This window comes from Oncorhynchus mykiss, chromosome 17, assembly GCF_057628025.1.
Source record: "Oncorhynchus mykiss isolate SJ-2025 chromosome 17, ASM5762802v1, whole genome shotgun sequence".
Taxonomy (NCBI): domain Eukaryota; kingdom Metazoa; phylum Chordata; class Actinopteri; order Salmoniformes; family Salmonidae; genus Oncorhynchus; species Oncorhynchus mykiss.
Window position 1 is genome coordinate 56,046,065 of NC_143038.1, and position 21,526 is coordinate 56,067,590.

Sequence of the window (21,526 nt, forward strand, 5' to 3'; positions counted from 1 at the left end):
ATCAGAAACTTTCTGTCCAAAAATGATGCAGAAAAATTAATCCATGCTTTTGTCACTTCTAGGTTAGACTACTGCAATGCTCTACTTTCCGGCTACCCGGATAAAGCACTAAATAAACTTCAGTTAGTGCTAAATACGGCTGCTAGAATCCTGACTAGAACCCCAAAAAATGATCATATTACTCCAGTGCTAGCCTCTCTACACTGGCTTCCTGTCAAAGCAAGGGCTGATTTAAATGTTTTACTGCTAACCTACAAAGCATTACATGGGCTTGCTCCTACCTATCTCTCTGATTTGGTCCTGCCGTACATACCTACACGTACGCTACGGTCACAAGACGCAGGCCTCCTAATTGTCCCTAGAATTTCTAAGCAAACAGCTGGAGGCAGGGCTTTCTCCTATAGAGCTCCATTTTTATGGAACGGTCTGCCTACCCATGTCAGAGACGCAAACTCGGTCTCAACCTTTAAGTCTTTACTGAAGACTCATCTCTTCAGTGGGTCATATGATTGAGTGTAGTCTGGCCCAGGAGTGGGAAGGTGAACGGAAAGGCTCTGGAGCAACGAACCGCCCTTGCTGTCTCTGCCTGGCCGGTTCCCCTCTTTCCACTGGGATTCTCTGCCTCTAACCCTATTACAGGGGCTGAGTCACTGGCTTACTGGGGCTCTCTCATGCCGTCCCTGGAGGGGGTGCGTCACCTGAGTGGGTTGATTCACTGATGTGGTCATCCTGTCTCGGTTGGCCCCCCCCCCCCCCCCCCCCCTTGAGTTGTGCCGTGGCGGTGGTCTTTGTGGGCTATACTCAGCCTTGTCTCAGGATGGTAAGTTGGTGGTTGAAGATATCCCTCTAGTGGTGTGGGGGCTGTGCTTTGGCAAAGTGGGTGGGGTTATATCCTTCCTGGTTGGCCCTGTCCGGGGGTGTCCTCGGATGGGGCCACAGTGTCTCCTGACCCCTCCTGTCTCAGCCTCCAGTATTTATGCTGCAGTAGTTTATGTGTCGGGGGGGCTAGGGTCAGTTTGTTATATCTGGAGTACTTCTCCTGTCCTATTCGGTGTCCTGTGTGAATCTAAGTGTGCGTTCTCTAATTCTCTCCTTCTCTCTTTCTTTCTCTCTCTCGGAGGACCTGAGCCCTAGGACCATGCCCCAGGACTACCTGACATGATGACTCCTTGCTGTCCCCAGTCCACCTGGCCGTGCTGCTGCTCCAGTTTCAACTGACCTGAGCCCTAGGACCATGCCCCAGGACTACCTGACATGATGAGTCCTTGCTGTCCCCAGTCCACCTGACCGTGCTGCTGCTCCAGTTTCAACTGTTCTGCCTTATTATTATTCGACCATGCTGGTCATTTATGAACATTTGAACATCTTGGCCATGTTCTGTTATAATCTCCACCCGGCACAGCCAGAAGAGGACTGGCCACCCCACATAGCCTGGTTCCTCTCTAGGTTTCTTCCTAGGTTTTGGCCTTTCTAGGGAGTTTTTCCTAGCCACCGTGCTTCTACACCTGCATTGCTTGCTGTTTGGGCTTTTAGGCTGGGTTTCTGTACAGCACTTTGAGATATCAGCTGATGTACGAAGGGCTATATAAATAAATTTGATTTGATTTGAACATGGAGCACCTGATAATTCCTGGTGACTACTTCATGAAGCCACTGTCTGTACTAGAAACCTAGCCTAGCTCTCTGGTCGGTGGCAGCACACCTCCCCACTGGCTGCCACAAACTGATGAATAATTAACGTGTACATGATATTTACGAGTTAGGATATCTAAAAACCAGTCAGGATATTGACGTAAGCGTGTATGCTTTCAAGAGGGAAGTCATTTAGATTTTAGAACATTTTGCATTTGCTATAGTTACATGTGCATTTCTTTGTATGAGAGTGATTGAACAGTATTGGCATCTGCCTGTAGTTTTGTCGCATTGGAGAAGAACATGGGTTTTGAAAAATGTGCAAATCCTTTTGAGACCACATATGTAAAAAAAAAAATATATATATATATATATATATAATTATTATAGAACAGTTACTGAAACTTTGTTGATAAAAGTAAGACTATATAATTGATTATTCTGTATGTTCTGTGCAGACTGGTTTTTGTAAAACCCCATTTGATTTGACGGCACCAGTGCCACCTGCCATCTTGTACAAACTACTTCGCCATCTACAGAGGCTCATCATCTACAGCTTCTACAATCATCATCGCCACCTCATCTTTATAGAAGGACATTTGTCTGGCACATCGTGGTAGGAACTTAAAGGAAAACTCTACCCAAAAACGATATTTTGGTATTTGTTTCACTAGTCCATTGTTGACATATGCCATGTTCAAAACAACTGGGAACTCTATTTGAACGGTCATCCAACACAGAATTCCAATTCGGGAACTCTGGTCTCTTTCTCTCTCTGGTCTCTTTCTGGCTTCTAGCATGAAAGCCCCCATCACGACCTTGACGGGTCCCTCCCAGTCCCCGGGTCCAGGGCCGATCTCCGCAACACTGACAACTCCCAAGCACACCACCTCAGCTATCGATGCCAACACCCCAGCTAACGATCCCAACATGTCCTCAGCTACCAATCCCACCACAACCTCCGCTACCTCAGTTCCCTCAGATGACAGGATAGCACCTCTCCCCGCAGCTGGTGCCATAGGCCTGCTACCATGTGCTGATGTATGGACAAACATTATGTGGAGGAAAAAACAGGAGGCATATCCATGGATAGATTGTAAAGAAGGTAAGCTGGGCTGCAAAACATATGCAGATATCACATATCTGTCAGTCTACAAGTCAAAATAAGAGAGTAAACGTTATTTATAATAAGGGTTATGAAATGACCTCTCTGAAATGAAATCGCCCTCCCTTCAGCAAAATATATTTGATCTAAACCCTCCCTGAATGCTTGAAAAAAAAATGCCTCTCCCCTATACCCAAAATAATAATTAAAGTGGATAGCAGATAACATGTTGACCGTTTACCCTCACTTCTTGAACAAACCAGAGCCTTAGATATGCAGTTTTGCACTGAACAAAAATATAAACGCAACATGAAATGAGTTTACTGAGTTACAGTTCATATAAGGACATCAGTCCATTGAAATAAATCAATTTGGCCCAAATCTATGGATTTCACATGACTTGGAATACAGATATGCATCTGTTGGTCACAGATACCTTAAAATAAGGTAGGGACGTGGATCAGAAAACCAGTCAGTTACTGGTGTGACCACCATTTGCCTCATGCAGCAGGACACATCTCCTTAGCATAGAGTTGTTCTGGCTGTTGATTGTGGCCTGTGGAATGTTGTCCCACTCCTCTTCAATGAATGTGCAAAATTGCGGGAACTGAGACATGCTGTCTGTTCTTCCCTCAAGACAGCTTACACTCTTCAAATAAAGAATCAGGAAGCATTGGTACCATTAAGAGTCTTTAGTAGAATAAATGTTGTTTGTAAAACTGTAACAGATATGAGAAAAAGTCACTATATACATTCACACAATCTAAGTGTCCATAGAGCTTAACAACTATCCTTTAGCTCTCTCACAAGAGATATCTGAACACTTAAAATAGCTAGATACATCCAGAAACCAAAGAATCCAAATTCCGTCACGAAATGATAGCTAGCATGCTAACACACAATGTTAAGTGAATGAGTGAAAGTTGGCGCAATCAGGTTAGCTTCATCAGAACTTAAAAAACTAGAATAAACATGTAAAAAAAGTAAATATTCTACAAACACAATTTGAATTAGCAAAATATTTTTCTAATAACACAAACTACTCAAAGTCTTATCTTTAACCAAGGCCTAGTAAGGCAGAAAAGTATGGCTTGTCTGTCTGTTGTCACTCAGATTGTTCTGACAGGAAATATCTCTGAACAGAAAGTTAGCTAATTAAAAGCTACAGTACCCACATTCGACACTAGATGACAACATGGGGCAATATGATACTTTGTACAGAAGTACAGCTATCAGAACACTGTCGTACACGTCAATCCAGAGCATCCCAAACATACTCAATGGGTGACATGTCTGGTGAGTATGCAGGCCAATGAAGAACTGGGACATTTTCAGCTTCCAGGAATTGTGTACAGATCCTTACGACATGGGGATGTGCATTATCATGCTGAAACATGAGGTGATGGCGTGGATGAATGACACAACAATGGGCCTCAGGATCTCGTCAGTGTCTCTGTGCATTTAAATTGCTATCGATACAATGCAATTGTGTTAGCTGTCCATTGCTTATGCCTGCCCATAGCCCACCGCCACAATGGGGCACTCTGTTCACAACGTTGGCATCAGCTCCAATGACATTTGAGGTGGCTAATGGTAGAGAAATTAACATTCAATTACCTGGCAACAGCTTTGGTGGACATTCCTGCAGTCAGCATGCCAATTGCACACTCCCTCAACTTGAGACATATGGCATTGTGTTTGTTGTATGACGACAACACCTCACATTTTAGAGCGGCCTTTTATTGTCCCCAGCGCAAGGTGCACCTGTGTAATGATGTTTCTATTTAATCAGTCAGGTGGATGGATTATCTATGCAAAGGACAAATGCTCACTAACAGGGATTTAAACATTTGTGTACAAAATGTGTGATTTTTTTTTTGTGCATATGGAACATTTCTGGGATCTTTCATTTCAGCTCATGAAACATGACCATTTTTCATGCGTTTATAGTTTTTGTTCAGTGCAGAAACTGTTCTTCGTCTTATGAGCACTGTTTGGCAAGGAATTTGTGAATTTTGATAGCGCACATGGCTGCGGGACAGAAGGTTATGGTGGAAAGAGCATCTTTATACTAAAAGCATTGCATGAGTCTATCATCGTATTTGCAGGTCCAACAAAAATATAGCCTTTCTTAAAAATGTCATGCAATTCTACGTAATTTTACGTTTTAGCGGAATATTTTTTAAATAAAATTACCGAAATTACAGGCTAAGAATGTAGAGATAGATATGTGTTTATCTTGTCATATTTCTCCAATGCCAAATCATTGTGTTTTTGTCTTGTTTCCAACGAAACTGTACCTGTTAAAAAAAATTATTACATTTGAGACATCATTAGGATTCTGAACATTGTACTCCGGACCGATTTCTTCCTCCCGCTCCTGCATGCACCAGCAGATTTTCATATGTACCTGCTCGCTTTCTGTTCGACTATAGGTAATATCAAATGCGCAGAAATAACTTAAGAAATAGGTTCAATTACTAGAGATTCTCACAAGCCCCTTATTCTATTACTGGGCTATATTTAAGTGATAATGCTCGAGGAGCCGGTGTTTTGTTTGCGCGGTCTAGGACCGGCAAACCCTGACATTTTTATTTTATTTGACAAAGAACACATTCTTATTTTCATTGACGGCCTACGAATTTGTATTTATTTATTTTATTTCACCTTTATTTAACCAGGTAGGCAAGTTGAGAACAAGTTCTCATTTACAATTGCGACCTGGCCAAGATAGAGCAAAGCAGTTCCACACATACAACAACACAGAGTTACACATGGAGTAAAACAAACATACAGTCAATAATACAGTAGAAAAATAAGTCTATATACAATGTGAGCAAATTAGGTGAGATAAGGGAGGTAAAGGCAAAACACAAAACAAAAAAAAGGCCATGGTGGCGAAGTAAATACAATATAGCAAGTAAAACACTGGAATGGTAGATTTGCAGTGGAAGAATCTGCAAGGTAGAGATAGAGATAATGGGGTGAAAAGGAGAAAAATAAATAAATCCAATAGGGGGAGAGGTAGTTGTTTGGGCTAAATTATAGATGGGCTATGTACAGGTGCAGTAATCTGTGAGCTGCTCTGACAGTTGGTGCTTAAAGCTAGTGAGGGAGATAGATGTTTCAGAGATTTTTGTAGTTCGTTAGTCATTGGCAGCAGAGAACTGGAAGGAGAGGTGGAACAAAGGAAGAATTGGTTTTGGGGGTGACTAGAGAGATATACCTGCTGGAGCGTGTGCTACAGGTGGGAGATGCTATGGTGACCAGTGAGCTGAGATAAGGGGGGACTTTACCTAGCAGGGTCTTGTAGATGACCTGGAGCCAGTGGGTTTGGCGACGAGTATGAAGCGAGGGCCAGCCAATGAGAGCGTACAGGTCGCTTCTGACTGGTACTAATATACACATATATATATATATATATATATATATATATATATATATATATATATATATATATATATATATATGTGTGTGTATATTAGTACCAGTCAGAAGTTTGGACACACCTACTCTTTCAAATGTTATTAGTCACATGCGTCGAATACAACAGGTGTAGACGTTACAGTTTAATGCTTACTTATGAGCCCCTAACCAGCAAAGCAGTTTTAAAGAAATAAGAATAAGAAATAAAAGTAACAAGTAGTTCAAGAGCAGCAGTAAAATAACAATAGCGAGATTATATACAGGGGGAGTACTGGTGCGGGGGCACCAGTTATTTGAGGTAATATATCTAACTCTAATACTTACTTACAGTTGAAGTTGGAAGTTTACATACACTTAGGTTGGAGTCATTAAAACTAGTTTTTCAACCACTCCACAAATTTCTTGCTAACAAACTATAGTTTTGGAAAGTCAGTTAGGACATCTACTTTGTGCATGAACCATAATTTTTTCCAACAATTATTTACAGACAGATTATTTCACTCATTCACTGTATCACAATTCCTGTGTGTCAGAAGTTTACACTACATTGACTGTACCTTTAAATAGCTTGGAAAATTCCAGAAAATTATGTCATGGCTTTAGAAGTTTCTGATAGGTTAATTGACATCATTTGAGTCAATTGGAGGTGTACCTGTGGATGTATTTCAAGGCCTACCTTCAAACTCAGTGTCTCCTTGCTTGAGATCATGGGAAAATCAAAATAAATCAGCCAAGACCTCAGAAAATCAATTGTAGACCTCCACAAGTCTGGTTCATCCTTGGGAGCAATTTCCAAACGCATGAAGGTACCACATTCATCTGTATAAACAATAGTACGCAAGTATAAACACCATGGGACCACGTAGCCGTCATACTGCTCAGGTCGGAGATGTGTTCTGTCTCTTAGAGATGAACGTACTTTGGTGCGAAAAGTGCAAATCAATCCCAGAACAACAGCAAAGGACCTTTTGAAGATGCTGGAGAAAACAGATACACAAGTACCTATATCCACAGTAAAATGAGTTCTATATCGACATAACCTGAAAAGCCACTCAGCAAGGAAGAGGCCACTTCTCCAAAACAGCCATACAAAAACCAGACTACGGTTTGCAACTGCACATGGGGACATTTTTTTGAGAAATTTCCTCTGGTCTGATGAAACAAAAATAGAAATGTTTGGCCGTAATGACCATCGTTACGTTTGGAGGAAAAAGGGGGAGGCTTTCAAGTCGAAGAACACAATCCCAACTGTGAAGCACGGGGGTGGCAGCATCATTTTGTGGGGATGCTTTGCTGCAGAAGGGACGGGTGCACTTCGCAAAATAGATGGCATCATGAGGCAGGAAAATTGTGGATATATTGAAGCAACATCTCAAGACATCAGTTAAAGTTAAAGCTTGGTTGCAAATGAGTCTTCCAAGTGGAAAATGACCCCAAGCATACTTCCAAAGTTGTGGCAAAATGGCTTAAGGACAACAAAGTCCAGGTATTGGAGTGGCCATCATAAAGCCCTGACCTCAATCCTATAGAATTTGTGGGTAGAACTGAAAAAGCGTGTGTGAGCAAGTAGGCCTACAACCTGACTCCGTTACACCAGCTCTGTCAGGAGGAATGGGCCAAAATTCACCTGACTTATTGTGGGAAGCTTGTTGAAGGCTACCTGAAACGTTTGACCCAAGTTAAACAATGTAAAGGCAATGCTACGAAATACTAATTGAGTGTATGTAAACTTCTGACCACTGGGAATGTGATGAAAGAAATAAAAGCTGAAATAAATCATTCTCTCTACAATTATTCTGATATTTCACATTCTTAAAATAAAGTGGTGATCATAATTGACCTAAAACAGGGAATTTTTACTCAGATTAAATGTCAGGAATGGTCAAAAACTGAGTTTAAATGTATTTGGCTTAGATGTATGTAAACTTCTGACTTCAACTGTATATGCATTACGATGAATTTGACTGGGAATTTTAAATTAGTTTAGATGACATTCTGATTCTAAAATTAAATGTATCTCCTGTCATTTGTACCACAGCGCACTGATGGTGCTACTAAAGGTACTGTGGTAGTTCAGCATTGACTCAAACTGTGTTGTCAGACACACATCAAAACAGGAATCTGTCACAGAATCAAGACTTTTTGTCTTGAACACCCTCCCTGTGGTGAATCTGATATCTGATGAATATTTCGTTGTTAACATTTTTCCCAGAATTGCTATCTAACCTTTGAGGACATGATTGAGTAAATGTTTGTGAAATTTGTTCAGCCACTGTTACCCAACTCTGTATTTGAGTATAGACAACAGTATCGATTTCTGCCACTTGAAAAGTAAAAAATGGGTTGGGTCTGCTGGTTGTTAATCCAGTATAAAGCAGACACTTCGTCTGTCACTCCTGTAAGTGGAGCAGTAGGGTAGGAAAGGGTTGTCGTTTTCTAAGCAGTGAAGTCAGTGTTCAGCTGCATCTTTGTCATGTCTGGAGTGTGGACTGTGCTGCTGCTCTGGGGCGTTGTCTTTGTCCCGGCTCTGTTGCATGGAGCTCTGGTCATCTCACGAGAAGGCTCCACACCACAGGTGACTCTCCACAGTTTCTACAGTATCTACTCTCCTGTGACCACATCTGGCCGCTCCTGCTATAATCTAGTGTTACTCTAGTTTTTCTATATATATCTGTACCGTATCTAATTTGAATCGTCTCTGTTCTGCTTTCGCTCCGTGTGTGTGTGTGTGTGTGTGTGCTTTGATTTTATAGTCATGCTAATATCTATGTATATGCATTACAATGAATTTGACTGTGAATTTTAAATGAGTTTGTATGACATTCTGATTCTAATATTAAACCTCTCCTGTGATTTGTATCGCAGCGCTCTGATGGTGCTACAAGGCTACTAAAGGTACTGTGGTAGTTCAGCATTGACTCAAACTGTGTTGTCAGACACACATCAAAACAGGAATCTGTCACAGAATCTGTCCGACTTTTTCTCTTGAACACCCTCCCTGTGGTGAATCTGATGATATCTGATGAATATTTCATTATTTACATTTCCCCCAGAAAAAAAACAGTGTAACCTTTTGAGTATAGATAACAGTACTGATTTCAGCCACTTGAAAAGTAAAACATGTCTGAGTACTAAATAGTGTACTCTGTAAAAAATAAAATTAATAATACTGTCTGAATCTATACATTTTTTTTTACAGAAAAGAAGTACAGATAATATGGAGGTAAGGAAATACACTATATTTACATTATCTTTGTGAGGATAATGATAAGCTATCACCATCTCCATCACTAGGAATCCATGCCTTCATGGACTTTTTACACTGAACCAGCTGTACCCTTTCAAAAGAGTACAGCTGTAATCATTTGTTTTTGAAGTAATCCTGTAGTCAATGCAGCCTACTCCACACTATTCAGCTGTATCCGGAAAATATGTTTTGAGAAAATGTGAGATTTTTACAGGCATATTGGATAGTCATTACTTACACAAACACACATTTCAAAACACTTCGGTTGCTGTTTCTCTCTGTTTTTTTTCTGTGTACGTACATGTCCATGTATCTCTATCCCTCTTTCTCTTCCTTTCTCTCTGCCACTCTCTTCCTCTCTCTTTTCCTCCATCTCTCCCTCTCTCAGGTGGAGGTGTACAGTGTAAAGGTGGCCTGTAAGGTGGCGTCTCGTTTCGCTCACACGGTCATAACCTCCAGTGCTCTGAACAAGGCCAACTCCTCTCAGGAAGTATTCTTTGAGGTGGATCTGCCCAAGACTGCCTTCATCACCAACTTCAGCATGTCAGTCAGCAGTCATGGCATATGTAGAAGTGTGTGTGAATGCACATGTGTGTTTGTTTGAATGACTGTGTTTGTGTATCTCAGGGAGATAGAGGGTCAGACGTACACGGGCGAGGTGAAGGAGAAGGAGAAAGCCAAGAAGCAGTATCAGAAAGCTGTTTCCACAGGGCAGACTGCAGGACTGGTCAAGTGAGTGGACCAGGGCAATGAGGAGGGAACAAACGTGGTGTTTCCATTACACCAAGCACTTCCATACTCTTTTATCACAGCCTGAGTTTTGTTTAAAATGTGATTGGCCTCCTACTGTACCTGTGTTTGTCTGTGGACTCTAGGGCATCAGGGAGGAAGATGGAGAAGTTTTCGGTGTCTGTGAACATCGCGGCCAATAGTAACGTCACCTTCATTCTGACATACGAGGAGTTGCTTCAGCGTAAACTGGGCCAGTATGAGATCATGACCCAGGTCAAACCCAAGCAGCTGGTCCAGCACTTTGAGGTCTGTAGATGTTTACACCCTTATACCCCAAAACAGCACTTTTTTCATAATCTTGACTCCTCAGTCCTGTGTCTCATCAATCCGGTCCATGTCTCTGACAGATTGTGGCAGATATCTATGAACCCCAGGGCATTGCCTTCCTGGAGGCCTATGGAACCTTCATCTCCAACGAGCTTCTCCCTCTGGTGGAGAAAACAGTCACTGACAAAAAGGTATAATGCTGTTCTGTTCTATGAAACAAATGCATACGGAGCATATCGTCCCAAAAAGACAAATACAATTTTGCTGTGTTGAAATGTGTTTTTTTTGTGTTTAATTGTATTAAAATGTGTTTCCCTCCCTCACTCAGGCACACATCTCTTTCTGCCCAACAATGGACCAGCAGAGAAAGTGCCCAGGTTGTGACGGCACCCTGATTGACGGGGATTTCTTTATCAAATATGACGTGAACCGAGCTGAGACCCTTGGTGACATCCAGGTTAGCTGTGTTGAATATGATACAGGATCAGTATTGGGGTCAATTCCATCAATGCATGGTGTTCATGTCCTAACGATGTTCAGCATGTCTTTTTCAGATAGTGAATGGGTACTTTGTGCACTTCTTTGCTCCTCCGGACTTACCCAGAGTTCCAAAGAATGTAGTGTTCGTCATTGACAGGAGTGGGTCAATGTCTGGAAACAAAATTCATCAGGTAAGAGAGGAGGGAAATAGTGTGTCTGAAAGAAAGAGCTGGGGAGAGAGAAAATATGAGAGCGAGATGTTGAGCGAGAGGTTAAGAGAGAGAGCTATAATGGTAGTTGATGTTCAGATTGACCTGAGAGCCTGTGATCTCTCATAGACAAGGGAAGCTATGCTGACTATCCTGAATGACCTGCATGAGGACGACTACTTTGGAATTGTCACATTTGACCACCATATCTCAACATGGAAGGACTCTTTGACCAAGGCCACCACGGGAAATGTGTCTGAAGCCAAAGGATTTGTCAAAGGAATATATCAAAGTGGATGTGAGTCATATGTATTTAATGGGAATGTAGTGACACATACAGGGAGAAATTATTCACGAGGTTTGTGTCGTCATTCATTTTGTCAGCCAGTCAGTTGTACAGCTGAATGCATTCAACTGAAATGTGTCTTCCGCATTTAACCCAACCCCTCTGAAATCATCGTCTTTGGCGCCCCGAGTATAGTAGTGAAACTATGGCAGTACAACACTTGGGCAAGCTGTATGCTAAAACTAAGTGAGGTGCATTTATGAAGGAACTTACAAAATTGTTATATCTAATGTTTATTTTATAAACACCTGGATGGACTTTCTGTCCTGTTCTCCTTTTAGACACTGATATAAATGGTGCTCTGATGAAAGCTGTGGACATAATGATGAAAGACAAACAAGCCAAGAAGTTCACAGAGAGGAGTGTGTCTATGATTATCTTACTGACAGATGGAATGCCAAACTCAGGTGCGTACAGGTTTCCTTCCTTTCTGATCTCTTTTATTTGGTTGGGCTGCCATTTTAACATTGAAGAAGCCATCTGATGTATTGTTTTATATTAGATCAAGCCAGTAAGGTCATGGTCCATTTGTTTACTGGTCCAGCCATGTGTGTTTGTGTACAGGAGTGTCATCTACACCACAGATTCAGGAGAATGTCCGTGATGCGATGGGTGGGAACATGTCTCTGTTCTGTCTGGGCTTTGGGAATGATGTGGACTACTCCTTTCTGGATGTGATGTCTAGACAGAACCAGGGACTGGCCCGGAGGATCTACGAGGGTTCTGACGCCACTGTCCAGCTTCAGGTTTGGACCAGGGCTGTGTCCCAAATCTCACAATAGTCACTTTTCAGTGTTTTTCTGGTTTTACCATATCACTGATAGGGAGGGTCACAGGATGGACAAAACTATCTAGGTCATACATAGATACTGCATATTGGCATTAGTGATAATGCACTGTAGAAAATCATTTAAGATAAATGATTAGGTAATGTGTGTCTTTGTGTCCTAGGGTTTCTATGAGGAAGTAGCCAGCCCCCTCCTCTCTGAGGTGGACCTGCATTACCCTGACAACCTGGTGAACTCTCTGACCACCAGCCACTACAAGCAGCTGTTCAACGGCTCAGAGATCGTGGTAGCTGGCCGGCTCACTGATAATAGCTTGGATAACTTCCTCGTGGAGGTGTTTGCAAAGGGGGTGAGGAACAGACAGACAGGCACAACACAACATGCCACCCTGATCCTGAGCTCAGAAAGACAGATCTTCATCAGTCTTTGCACCAGTCTTTGCACTCATTATGATGTACAGTACAATGCATAACCCAACTAATGCTTGTCTCTCACTCCTTCTCTATGTATCTAATACCATCTTTCTCTTTCTCACTCCCTCACACTATTTTTAGTATGAGGAGGACTTTATTGTCAAAGGCCAGGCTAGTGCCCAAGAGTGGGACATACTGTACCCTGAGCAGGAGTACATATTTGGGGACTTCACTGAGCGTCTTTGGGCCTACCTCACCATCCAACAACTGTTGAGCAAGAAGTCAGTGTGATCAGTTAACTGCTATTACTGATGTCTGGTGAACACTCCACAACAAAATGGTGGCTTAGAATAATCCAAATGCCTAAGACACACTGGTGGTTGAGATCTTAGAGTTGGGATCTAATGAATAGAGATGGTTATATTAAAGTAACTACATTTGTAAATATTCCATTATTTTCTGCCCAACAGTGTAAGTTAAACCAAACCTAACCCAAGTCAAACCAAACCTATCCTCTAACCCAAACCTAATGCAATAACACCATTAATTCTATGGTTTTCTGTCAGAGAGACTGGAACTGCAGAAGAGAAGGGGAATGCCACTGCCCAGGCTCTGGAGATGTCCCTGCAGTACAGCTTTGTCACCCCTCTTACCTCCATGGTGGTCACCAAGCCTAAGACTGAAGAGGAGCAAGAGGAACCCCTCATCGCGGACAAGCTGACCGAGGGTATGAGACCAAGTGGGATGGGAGAGGAGAGGAGAGGAGAGGGGGAGACCACCAGTACATCTGGCGTGTCTTATCTGACATGTTTATCTCAGTGGTTATAGAAATCCATATATGGATTGTCAAAGGTGTGTGTCTGACAGTTTTTTCCTCCTGTTGTTTGACAGATGAAAGGCAAAACGCCCAGAGATTGGGTAAGAATATGCCATGAATGGACAGGACTAGATTCTTCATCTGAATGGATTAATAAGTCATTATACTGGATCACCTGAATTTATGACATGAAAAGCTGACACCAAATTATTTGTGGTTAGAAACTAACAGTATTGGATGGTAATATACATTGTTATGTTCAGACGAAATCTATTAAATATATTTGACCACTTTGTACGTGATTTTTACTTGCCATCTGACATCTTTGGTGTGATTTTCAGGTCATTTTGTACCCCAGACGGTGAGCAACACCTACAGGGTGCAGAGCAGGCCCACATACTTTGGTGAGTCCCCCTTCATTCAGAGTGACCGTTCTGTCAGACATGGGTTACTTCAGGATTTTCTATCTGGTGCGACAGTCTCAAAAATAGGTTGCTTTCACAGGCTTCAGTACTTGCATAATTATATTTAGTATTTTTATCTGTGCTTCTTTTAACCAAACAAAAAGGAAAACAGTAAACATACAATTTTAAACAAGTGGATAAATAGTTAACTGCCAAAATAAAGTTAAAAAACAACAGTGTCTTAAAGACTAAATGAACCGTATTTAGTATTTCAATGTCCACCATGCTGTCATGCCACATTAGGACTACAGAGAGTTATCCAAAAGTTTTAATGGGCTTAGCCTCAACCAAATCTAATTTTACAACTGGAACAATCTGTTGTTGACTCTGCAGTGGATGGAGACCCTCATTTCATGATTGAGTTGCCAGAACAGGAGGATGCACTGTGCTTCAACATAGACGACAGGCCTGGTACCATCTTCAACCTAGTGAGAGATCAGCTTGCAGGTAAATATTCACCACTTAATGACTACAGAAATGACACTTTATTAAAGTACATAGTTATAGCTGTAGAAATGATTCATTATTTGAAATTGACTGACCTTTGACAGAAATGTGTCTTTGAATGTTACAAGGCATGAAACCAAACCATGACACTTGTTTCATAAAATAGATACCAAATATTAAAACTACACTATGAACCATTCAAACATAACACCAACAGCTTGCCTCAATCTGTCTTGCAGGTGTTTTGGTCAATGGCCAGACCATTGGGGACAAGAAGGTGGCCCCTGATGGCAAAGTGAACACCTACTTTGGTCGCTTTGGCATTGTTCACCAGGGGCTGGGGGTGAGACTGGAGGTGACTACTCATGACATCACTGTGTCCCAGAATGGCAAGCAGGCCAAACTCTTCTGGTCTGACACCGCCTCTCTCAAGGGAGCCAAGTAAGTCCATCCTTACCTGGGTCGTTCCAAGAAGAGTGCCTTTTGCATCCATTTGAGGAGAAAGTATACATTCTGCACCAACATTGAATTTAAAAAGCCTGTTATATTAAATGAAGTGGCCTTTAATAAAGACGACATGGAGAAGTTTTTAATATGAATAAAGACTTGCTAAAGTGTTAAAATTCTGCATTATGACATATCCCTCCGTGCCCCCACTACTTCTAGGGAAGATTTGAACCCACGTAACCCCAACATCTATTCATTGCAAAGGCCTAGTTATTTTGTTGCTTTGACAAAGTAATTTCTTTGTATGATTATTTAGTTAATGTGTTTAGTGATTCATTTACATCTGTCCCTCATTTTAAGGTCAGCCCTGTTATGTGAACTGAACTCTCAGTTTAATATGGTGAAACTATTCCTTTATATTCCTTTTGGCCATTTTCTGGTGTTTTGTGGTGGAAAACCTAGCGGGTCGAGCATTACACGTAAACCCTTCTACCCATAGATAGACAGGCTACAAATGTTATAACAATAAAATAAATTGTGAAGCTTGCAACTCCCTGTTACACACAACAAGCTTCCATTCCCCCTTCACAAGTTGATTTATGGCTGATTTAAGAATTTGTCAACCCTGTTACTTTATTTGGTAGTATAGTAATTTTTTATTCCCTCTTGACATGGGAAAAAGTGTTGTTTTATGAAGTTGAACATGTGCTCTTTATGGCAGGATGTAAAAATTAGGTGACATCTGAAGTTTTCTTTGGCACTGAATTTTTGGAATATTTTACTGTTCTGGCTTCCAGATAACTCCTATTGATACACTGTATATAGAGAGAACAGAGTTTCTGGATTTAATGCAACCTGCCTTGCTACTCCTACTACCACAGAAGGTTGTAAGGGAATCTGATGTTTCATCCTATCTCCCTGTCCTCCTGATTAAACTACCTCTATCTCTCTCCCCTCCTACAGTTTAGACCTGCAGGTGACCAAAGACCGCAGCTTGACTGTCACCCTCAGGGACTCGGTCCGGTTTGTGGTCATCCTACACAAGGTGTGGAAACAGCACCCCTACCACCAGGACTATCTGGGCTTCTATACCCTGGACAGCCACCTCTTATCCCCCAGCGTCCACGGCCTTCTAGGTAGGACAGCCACCTCCTCTCCCCCAGCATCCCTGGGCTTTTAGGTAGGACAGCCACCTCTTCTCCACCAGCGTCCATGGCCTGCTAGGTAGGACAGCCACCCCCTCTCCCCCAGCGTCCCTGGCCTTTTAGGTAGGACAGCCACCTCCTCTCCCCCAGCGTCCATGGCCTTTTAGGTAGGACAGCCACCTCTTCTCCACCAGCGTCCATGGCCTTTTAGGTAGGACAGCCACCTCTTCTCCACCAGCGTCCATGGCCTGCTAGGTAGGACAGCCACCCCCTCTCCCCCAGCGTCCCTGGCCTTTTAGGTAGGACAGCCACCTCCTCTCCCCCAGCGTCCATGGCCTTTTAGGTAGGACAGCCACCTCCTCTCCCCTAGCGTCCATGGCCTGCTAGGTAGGACAGCCACCTCCTCTCCCCCAGCGTCCATGGCCTGCTAGGTAGGAAAGCCACCTCCTCTCCCCCAGCGTCCATGGCCTGCTATTTTGGAAAGCCACCTCCTCTCTCCCAGCGTCCATGGCCTGCTAGGTAGGAAAGCCACCTCCTCTCCCCCAGCGTCCATGGCCTGCTAGGTAGGAAAGCCACCTCCTCTCCCCCAGCGTCCATGGCCTGCTAGGTAGGAAAGCCACCTCCTCTCCCCCAGCGTCCATGGCCTGCTAGGTAGGAAAGCCACCTCCTCTCCCCCAGCGTCCATGGCCTGCTAGGTAGGAAAGCCACCTCCTCTCCCCCAGCGTCCATGGCCTGCTAGGTAGGAAAGCCACCTCCTCTCCCCCAGCGTCCATGGCCTGCTAGGTAGGAAAGCCACCTCCTCTCCCCCAGCGTCCACGGCCTGCTAGGTATCACCAGGGGGCTCCAAAGGATAACCTGTCATTGGCAGGGCCAGATGAAATCTGCGTTGCTGGCTGGTGTTTTACTGCAGTATATTTGGAAAAATGTCTGTATATCTGATCAATAAGAATGTATTGTATTACCCCCATACAGGTCAGTTTTACCATGGGGTGCAGTTTGAGGTGAGAGACATGCGCCCAGGGGAGGAGCCAGAGAAACCAGATGCCACCATGCTAGTGAAGGGGCAGGAGCTTACAGTGACAAGGTACTGTGATGTCTTCACACACACACACACACACACACACACACACACACACACACACACACACACACACACTTATCTCATCATCGTCTCTCCTCCCTGCTTTTTTTCCTGCAGGGGCTGGCAGAGGGACTTCAGCTGGGATGTGAAGAATGGAGAGAACGTCCCCTGCTGGTTCATCCATAGCAACGGCAACGGCCTCATCGATGGAAACCACACAGATTACATAATGTCTGGACTCTTCAAGACTGTCTGAGTCTGGTACACTAGCAGTCAACCTCCTCAAACAGTACACACAATATATCAGTCACACGTTTCACATGGATTCAACACACTGTATGTGCTATAGACATACCATCATGACATGAGAATAATTCATAGATAATGTAAGATAAAATCAGACCGAAGTACATTTGATTAAAAGATAAGTGGCAAGATAGAGAACTGCTGTCAAATACATTCAATGTTTTCATATTGATATGGGATAGTGCTGACAAAAACCTGTTGAAATAAATGGTCCCACTTCCACCTAACATGTGTGCATTTAATCCCATTTTGAATGGCCCCTGAGAGGGAGCCATGAAGGGAGGGAGAAACCTATACAGAGAGATAAAAAATCAACACTGTGGTGCTTGACATATTGCCTGGCTATCCAGCCTCCTTGCTCCAGCCAAACGCTACTCCACGCCCACAGACGTTTGTTTCTTCTCCACAAGAGTCTGGATCTGAGTACCTCCCAAACACATTCAGGGCTGTCTAATTGGTCCAGAAACCAATGGGTTTAGGGTGACCACATTTAAAATACCCAAATGTGGGAAAACAGGAGGGTTTTACAGGAAAGTGTAGCCTACATAAAAACATTTTTCCGCACCCTCCACCCACTCAAAGTTTGTACCGACAGATGTAGCCTACTGAATATCATTATAGAATATACATAAAATGCATCTTCCAATTGAAACGTCTGCCTATGCCCACACATACATTTTTATACCCTCAAACACCAAGTTAGGCACACCTCTTTTCAAAATAGGCTATGGCATCATCACTGTCAATCCTGAATGATAATTCTTCACGTTTGACTATTGAAATGTGTTTACATGCCAATCATTTGATCTCAATCAGTTTCTTGGGAGTATACATTTAGATCTGTGAGCAGATTAGAACAGATGGTGTTAACAGACTTCATACCACAGCATTGTTGAATACTCGTTTCTGATTGGCTAGAAGGGAAATCTAGAATGGAGATTAAAACCAGATAACAGGACAGTTGGAAAATACAGTATATGTTATGTATACTGAGCAAAAATATAAATGCAACCATTTCAACGATTTTACAGAGTTACAGTTCATATAAGGAAATCAGTCAATTGAAATAAATTAATTAGGCCCTAATCTATGGATCTGTTGGACACAGATACCTTAAAAAAAAAGTAGGTCGTGGATCAGAAAACCAGTCAGTATCTGGTGTGACCACCATTTGCCTCATGCAGCATGACACATCTCCTTCACATAGAGTTAATCAGGCTGTTTGTTGTGGCTTGTTGAATGTTGTCCCATTCCTCTTCAATGGCTGTGCGATGTTGCTGAATATTGGCGGTAACTGGAACACGCTGTTGTACTCATCGATCCAGAGCATCCCAAACATGCTCAATGGGTGACATGTCTGGTGAATGTGCAGGCCATGGAAGAACGGGTAGATTTTTAGCTTCCAGGAATTGTGTACAGATCCTTGCGACATGGGGCTGTGCATTATGAGGCTGAAACATGGGCCTCAGGATCTCGTCACGGTATCTCAGTGTGTTCGAATTGTCATCACTAAAGTGTAATTGTGTTCGTTGTCTGTAGCTTATGCCTGGCCATATCAGAACCCGACCTCCACCATGGGTCACTCCGCTCACAACGTTGACATCAGCAAACCATTCGCCGATACAACGACATGCGGTTGTGAGGCCAGTTGGACGTACTGCAGAATTCGGAAAAATTATATTGTAGGCGGCTTATGGTAGAGAAAAAATAACATTAAATTCTCTGGCAACAGCTCTGGTGGACATTCCTGCAGTCAGCATGCCTCAACTTGAGACCTCTGTGGCATTGTGTTGTGTGACAAAACTGCACGACACAGCTTTTATTGTCCCAGGCACAAGGTGCACCTATGTAATGATCATGAGGTTTAGTCAGCTTCTTGATATGCCACACCTGTCAGGTGGATGGATTATCTTGGCAAAATTGTGCACAACATTTTAGTGTTCTAAGCTTTTTGTGCATATGGAAAAATCTGATTCCCCCTAGCTGATCATTGTCTGCAACCAGCTCAGCTCATGAAGAATGAAACAGCCAGGGAGAGTGAGCTCGAGGTGGTTGGTGAACCCTCAACCTTCTGGCCCATAGCCCTGCATGGCATCAACTGTGCCACAAAACCATGCTGAAATGGCAAAGTTGATATCATCATTCATAAACACAGGGTCACTACAGTTATTTGTGGGTGTAAAATTATTTTGAGTTAATTCTATGAAGGGGGAGGGTGTTCAATTTCTTTTACAATACAAGGAGAGGGTCATGTGAAAATATTTTTAATGTTGAGTCAATTTTGATCTGTCCCTAAATGAGCACCATTGTGAGAAGTGGCGGAGCGACACTGAGGTGTGCTCTGGCAGCACTACATCCCCTGCAGTCAGCTGCACCGAATGTGCAATTGAAGCACCTAGCCTACTCTTTTGCTTCACTCAAAATTTAGTGAAGCAGAAATGAGAGATCACATGTGTGACTGTTCTATGAAGGAAACATGGCCAAATATGGTCTCAGGGAATGTAAAACACTTAAGAAGGGAGCCTTTTAAAACAGGATTGGGTGAAATAGCAGAAACTGTTGAATGAGCAACTGATGGACATGGAGAGCCTTACAAGTTTGATGAAATGTATTCATTTATTTCAGTCTAATGCAGCTATTTACTTACTTTTGTAGCTCTTCATCAGAAGCATTCTTTTTGTAAGTAGTTAGGCATAACTGTCCTCTCCAAGTGTAGCTGGATTTAGAGAAGGGTGCTAATGCAACCCGCAAATCCTGCATTCCTGCCCGTGGGCAGTCCTGCATCTGAAGGAACCCCTCTTTATACCTATTTTTGGTCCATTTTGAAGCTATGACTCCGGTACACAGGCGGGAGGCAGGGGCACTCCAGTACAGTAGGTACGAAAAAACTCCATGGAGATGTAGTGCTTGAGGGGGGGGGGGGGGGTTCATGCAGGAACCAATGGGGTGCTTGAGGGGGGGGGTAGCTGCAGCACATGCGGGAACACAACAGATCAAGACCCTGTCATGGCCAGCCCAATCTCCAGACCTGAACCCCAGTGAAAACCTCTGGAATGTGATCAAGAGGAAGATGGATGGTCACAAGCCATCAAACAAAGCCGAGCTGAAAGTCACCCAACATCAATGTGAAAGACTGGTGGAGAGCATGCCAAGACGCATGCTCTACCAAATATTGATTCCTGACCTCTAAGTTAAAACATTAGTATTGTGTTGTTTATTCCAGGTCTGACAACACTGCATCTTTTTTGTTATTTTGACCAGTCAATTCCTGCAAATCAATTCACCAAATGACAATATTTTTATTTGGAAGTTTGGAGAAATGTTGTCAGTAGTTAATAGAATAAAACAACCATTTTAATTTTACCCTAACACGTACCTATAAATAGTAAAACCAGAGAAACAGATCATTTTGCAGTTTTGCATTTTCTCTTAACTTTTTCGAGAGCTGTATATATCTTTTCAGAAGCCAACATGACTGCAAGAGACAGGTCAGAATGTCTGACTGAAATACTGGACAGATCTACCTTTTTTCTAAATAGTGTTGTTTCAATTTGTTGATAAAATGCAGGATATGATTGTATAGTTCTGGAGCGCGGGACAAAATGTGGGACTGTCCCGCACAATCCGGGACATGTGGTCACACTTGATGGGTTAGGCCAGAGCCAGAACACACGTGGGTAAAGTGACAGTTTGAAAATTAATCAAAGCCTCTGATTGGTTAGAGAAGATCCAATCACTGATGACTTTGTACTTTTATACAACAGCCCCTCGACAAGGTGGTCACGGTCATGTCTAGATGTGATCTAGCTTATGTCAAATTTTCGTCAAAAGTAGATTTATTTGTTTTGTTTTTGTGCGTTTTAGCTAACCCTAACCCTTTTCCTAACCTATTCATCCTAATCTGCCACGTTTATTCTCCTGACCTGCTGCATAAGTTTAAACCTGCTGTGTAAATCACTTTAACTCTACCTACATGTACAAAATACCTCAATTACCTTGACTAACTAGTGCCCCCGGACATTGACTCTGTACCGGTACCCCCTGTATAAAGCCTCACTATTGTTATTTTATTGCTGCTCTTTAATTATTTGTTACTTTTATTTTACATTTTTTA

The 21,526-nt window shown here is 42.7% G+C and overlaps 1 protein-coding gene across 1 annotated transcript; it reads left to right on the top strand.

The window, feature by feature from the left end:
• The first annotated feature begins 8,064 nt into the window (after positions 1 to 8,064).
• Positions 8,065 to 17,639, top strand: LOC110494513 (inter-alpha-trypsin inhibitor heavy chain H3). The gene is made up of 22 exons (XM_036950584.2): positions 8,065 to 8,738; positions 9,029 to 9,058; positions 9,363 to 9,386; positions 9,799 to 9,953; positions 10,038 to 10,142; positions 10,286 to 10,448; positions 10,550 to 10,660; positions 10,798 to 10,926; positions 11,024 to 11,140; positions 11,288 to 11,456; positions 11,786 to 11,911; positions 12,069 to 12,250; positions 12,456 to 12,641; positions 12,847 to 12,986; positions 13,272 to 13,432; positions 13,597 to 13,623; positions 13,864 to 13,926; positions 14,320 to 14,433; positions 14,673 to 14,874; positions 15,844 to 16,016; positions 16,998 to 17,109; positions 17,224 to 17,639. Exons 1-22 carry the CDS (start codon positions 8,637 to 8,639, stop codon positions 17,360 to 17,362), a joined length of 2,730 nt encoding a protein of 909 aa, XP_036806479.1. The 5' UTR covers positions 8,065 to 8,636; the 3' UTR covers positions 17,363 to 17,639.
• The last annotated feature ends 3,887 nt before the right edge of the window (positions 17,640 to 21,526 follow it).

What these genes read in the sequence shown, in the direction of transcription:
- LOC110494513 (XM_036950584.2), top strand. Translation starts at nt 8,637, where the DNA reads ATGTCTGGAGTGTGGACTGTGCTGCTGCTCTGGGGCGTTGTCTTTGTC. An exon ending in GAAGTACAGATAATATGGAG is followed by an intron (nt 9,387 to 9,798) that starts GTAAGGAAATAC and finishes TCCCTCTCTCAG; the next exon opens with GTGGAGGTGTACAGTGTAAA. An exon ending in TGGAGGTGTTTGCAAAGGGG is followed by an intron (nt 12,642 to 12,846) that starts GTGAGGAACAGA and finishes CACTATTTTTAG; the next exon opens with TATGAGGAGGACTTTATTGT.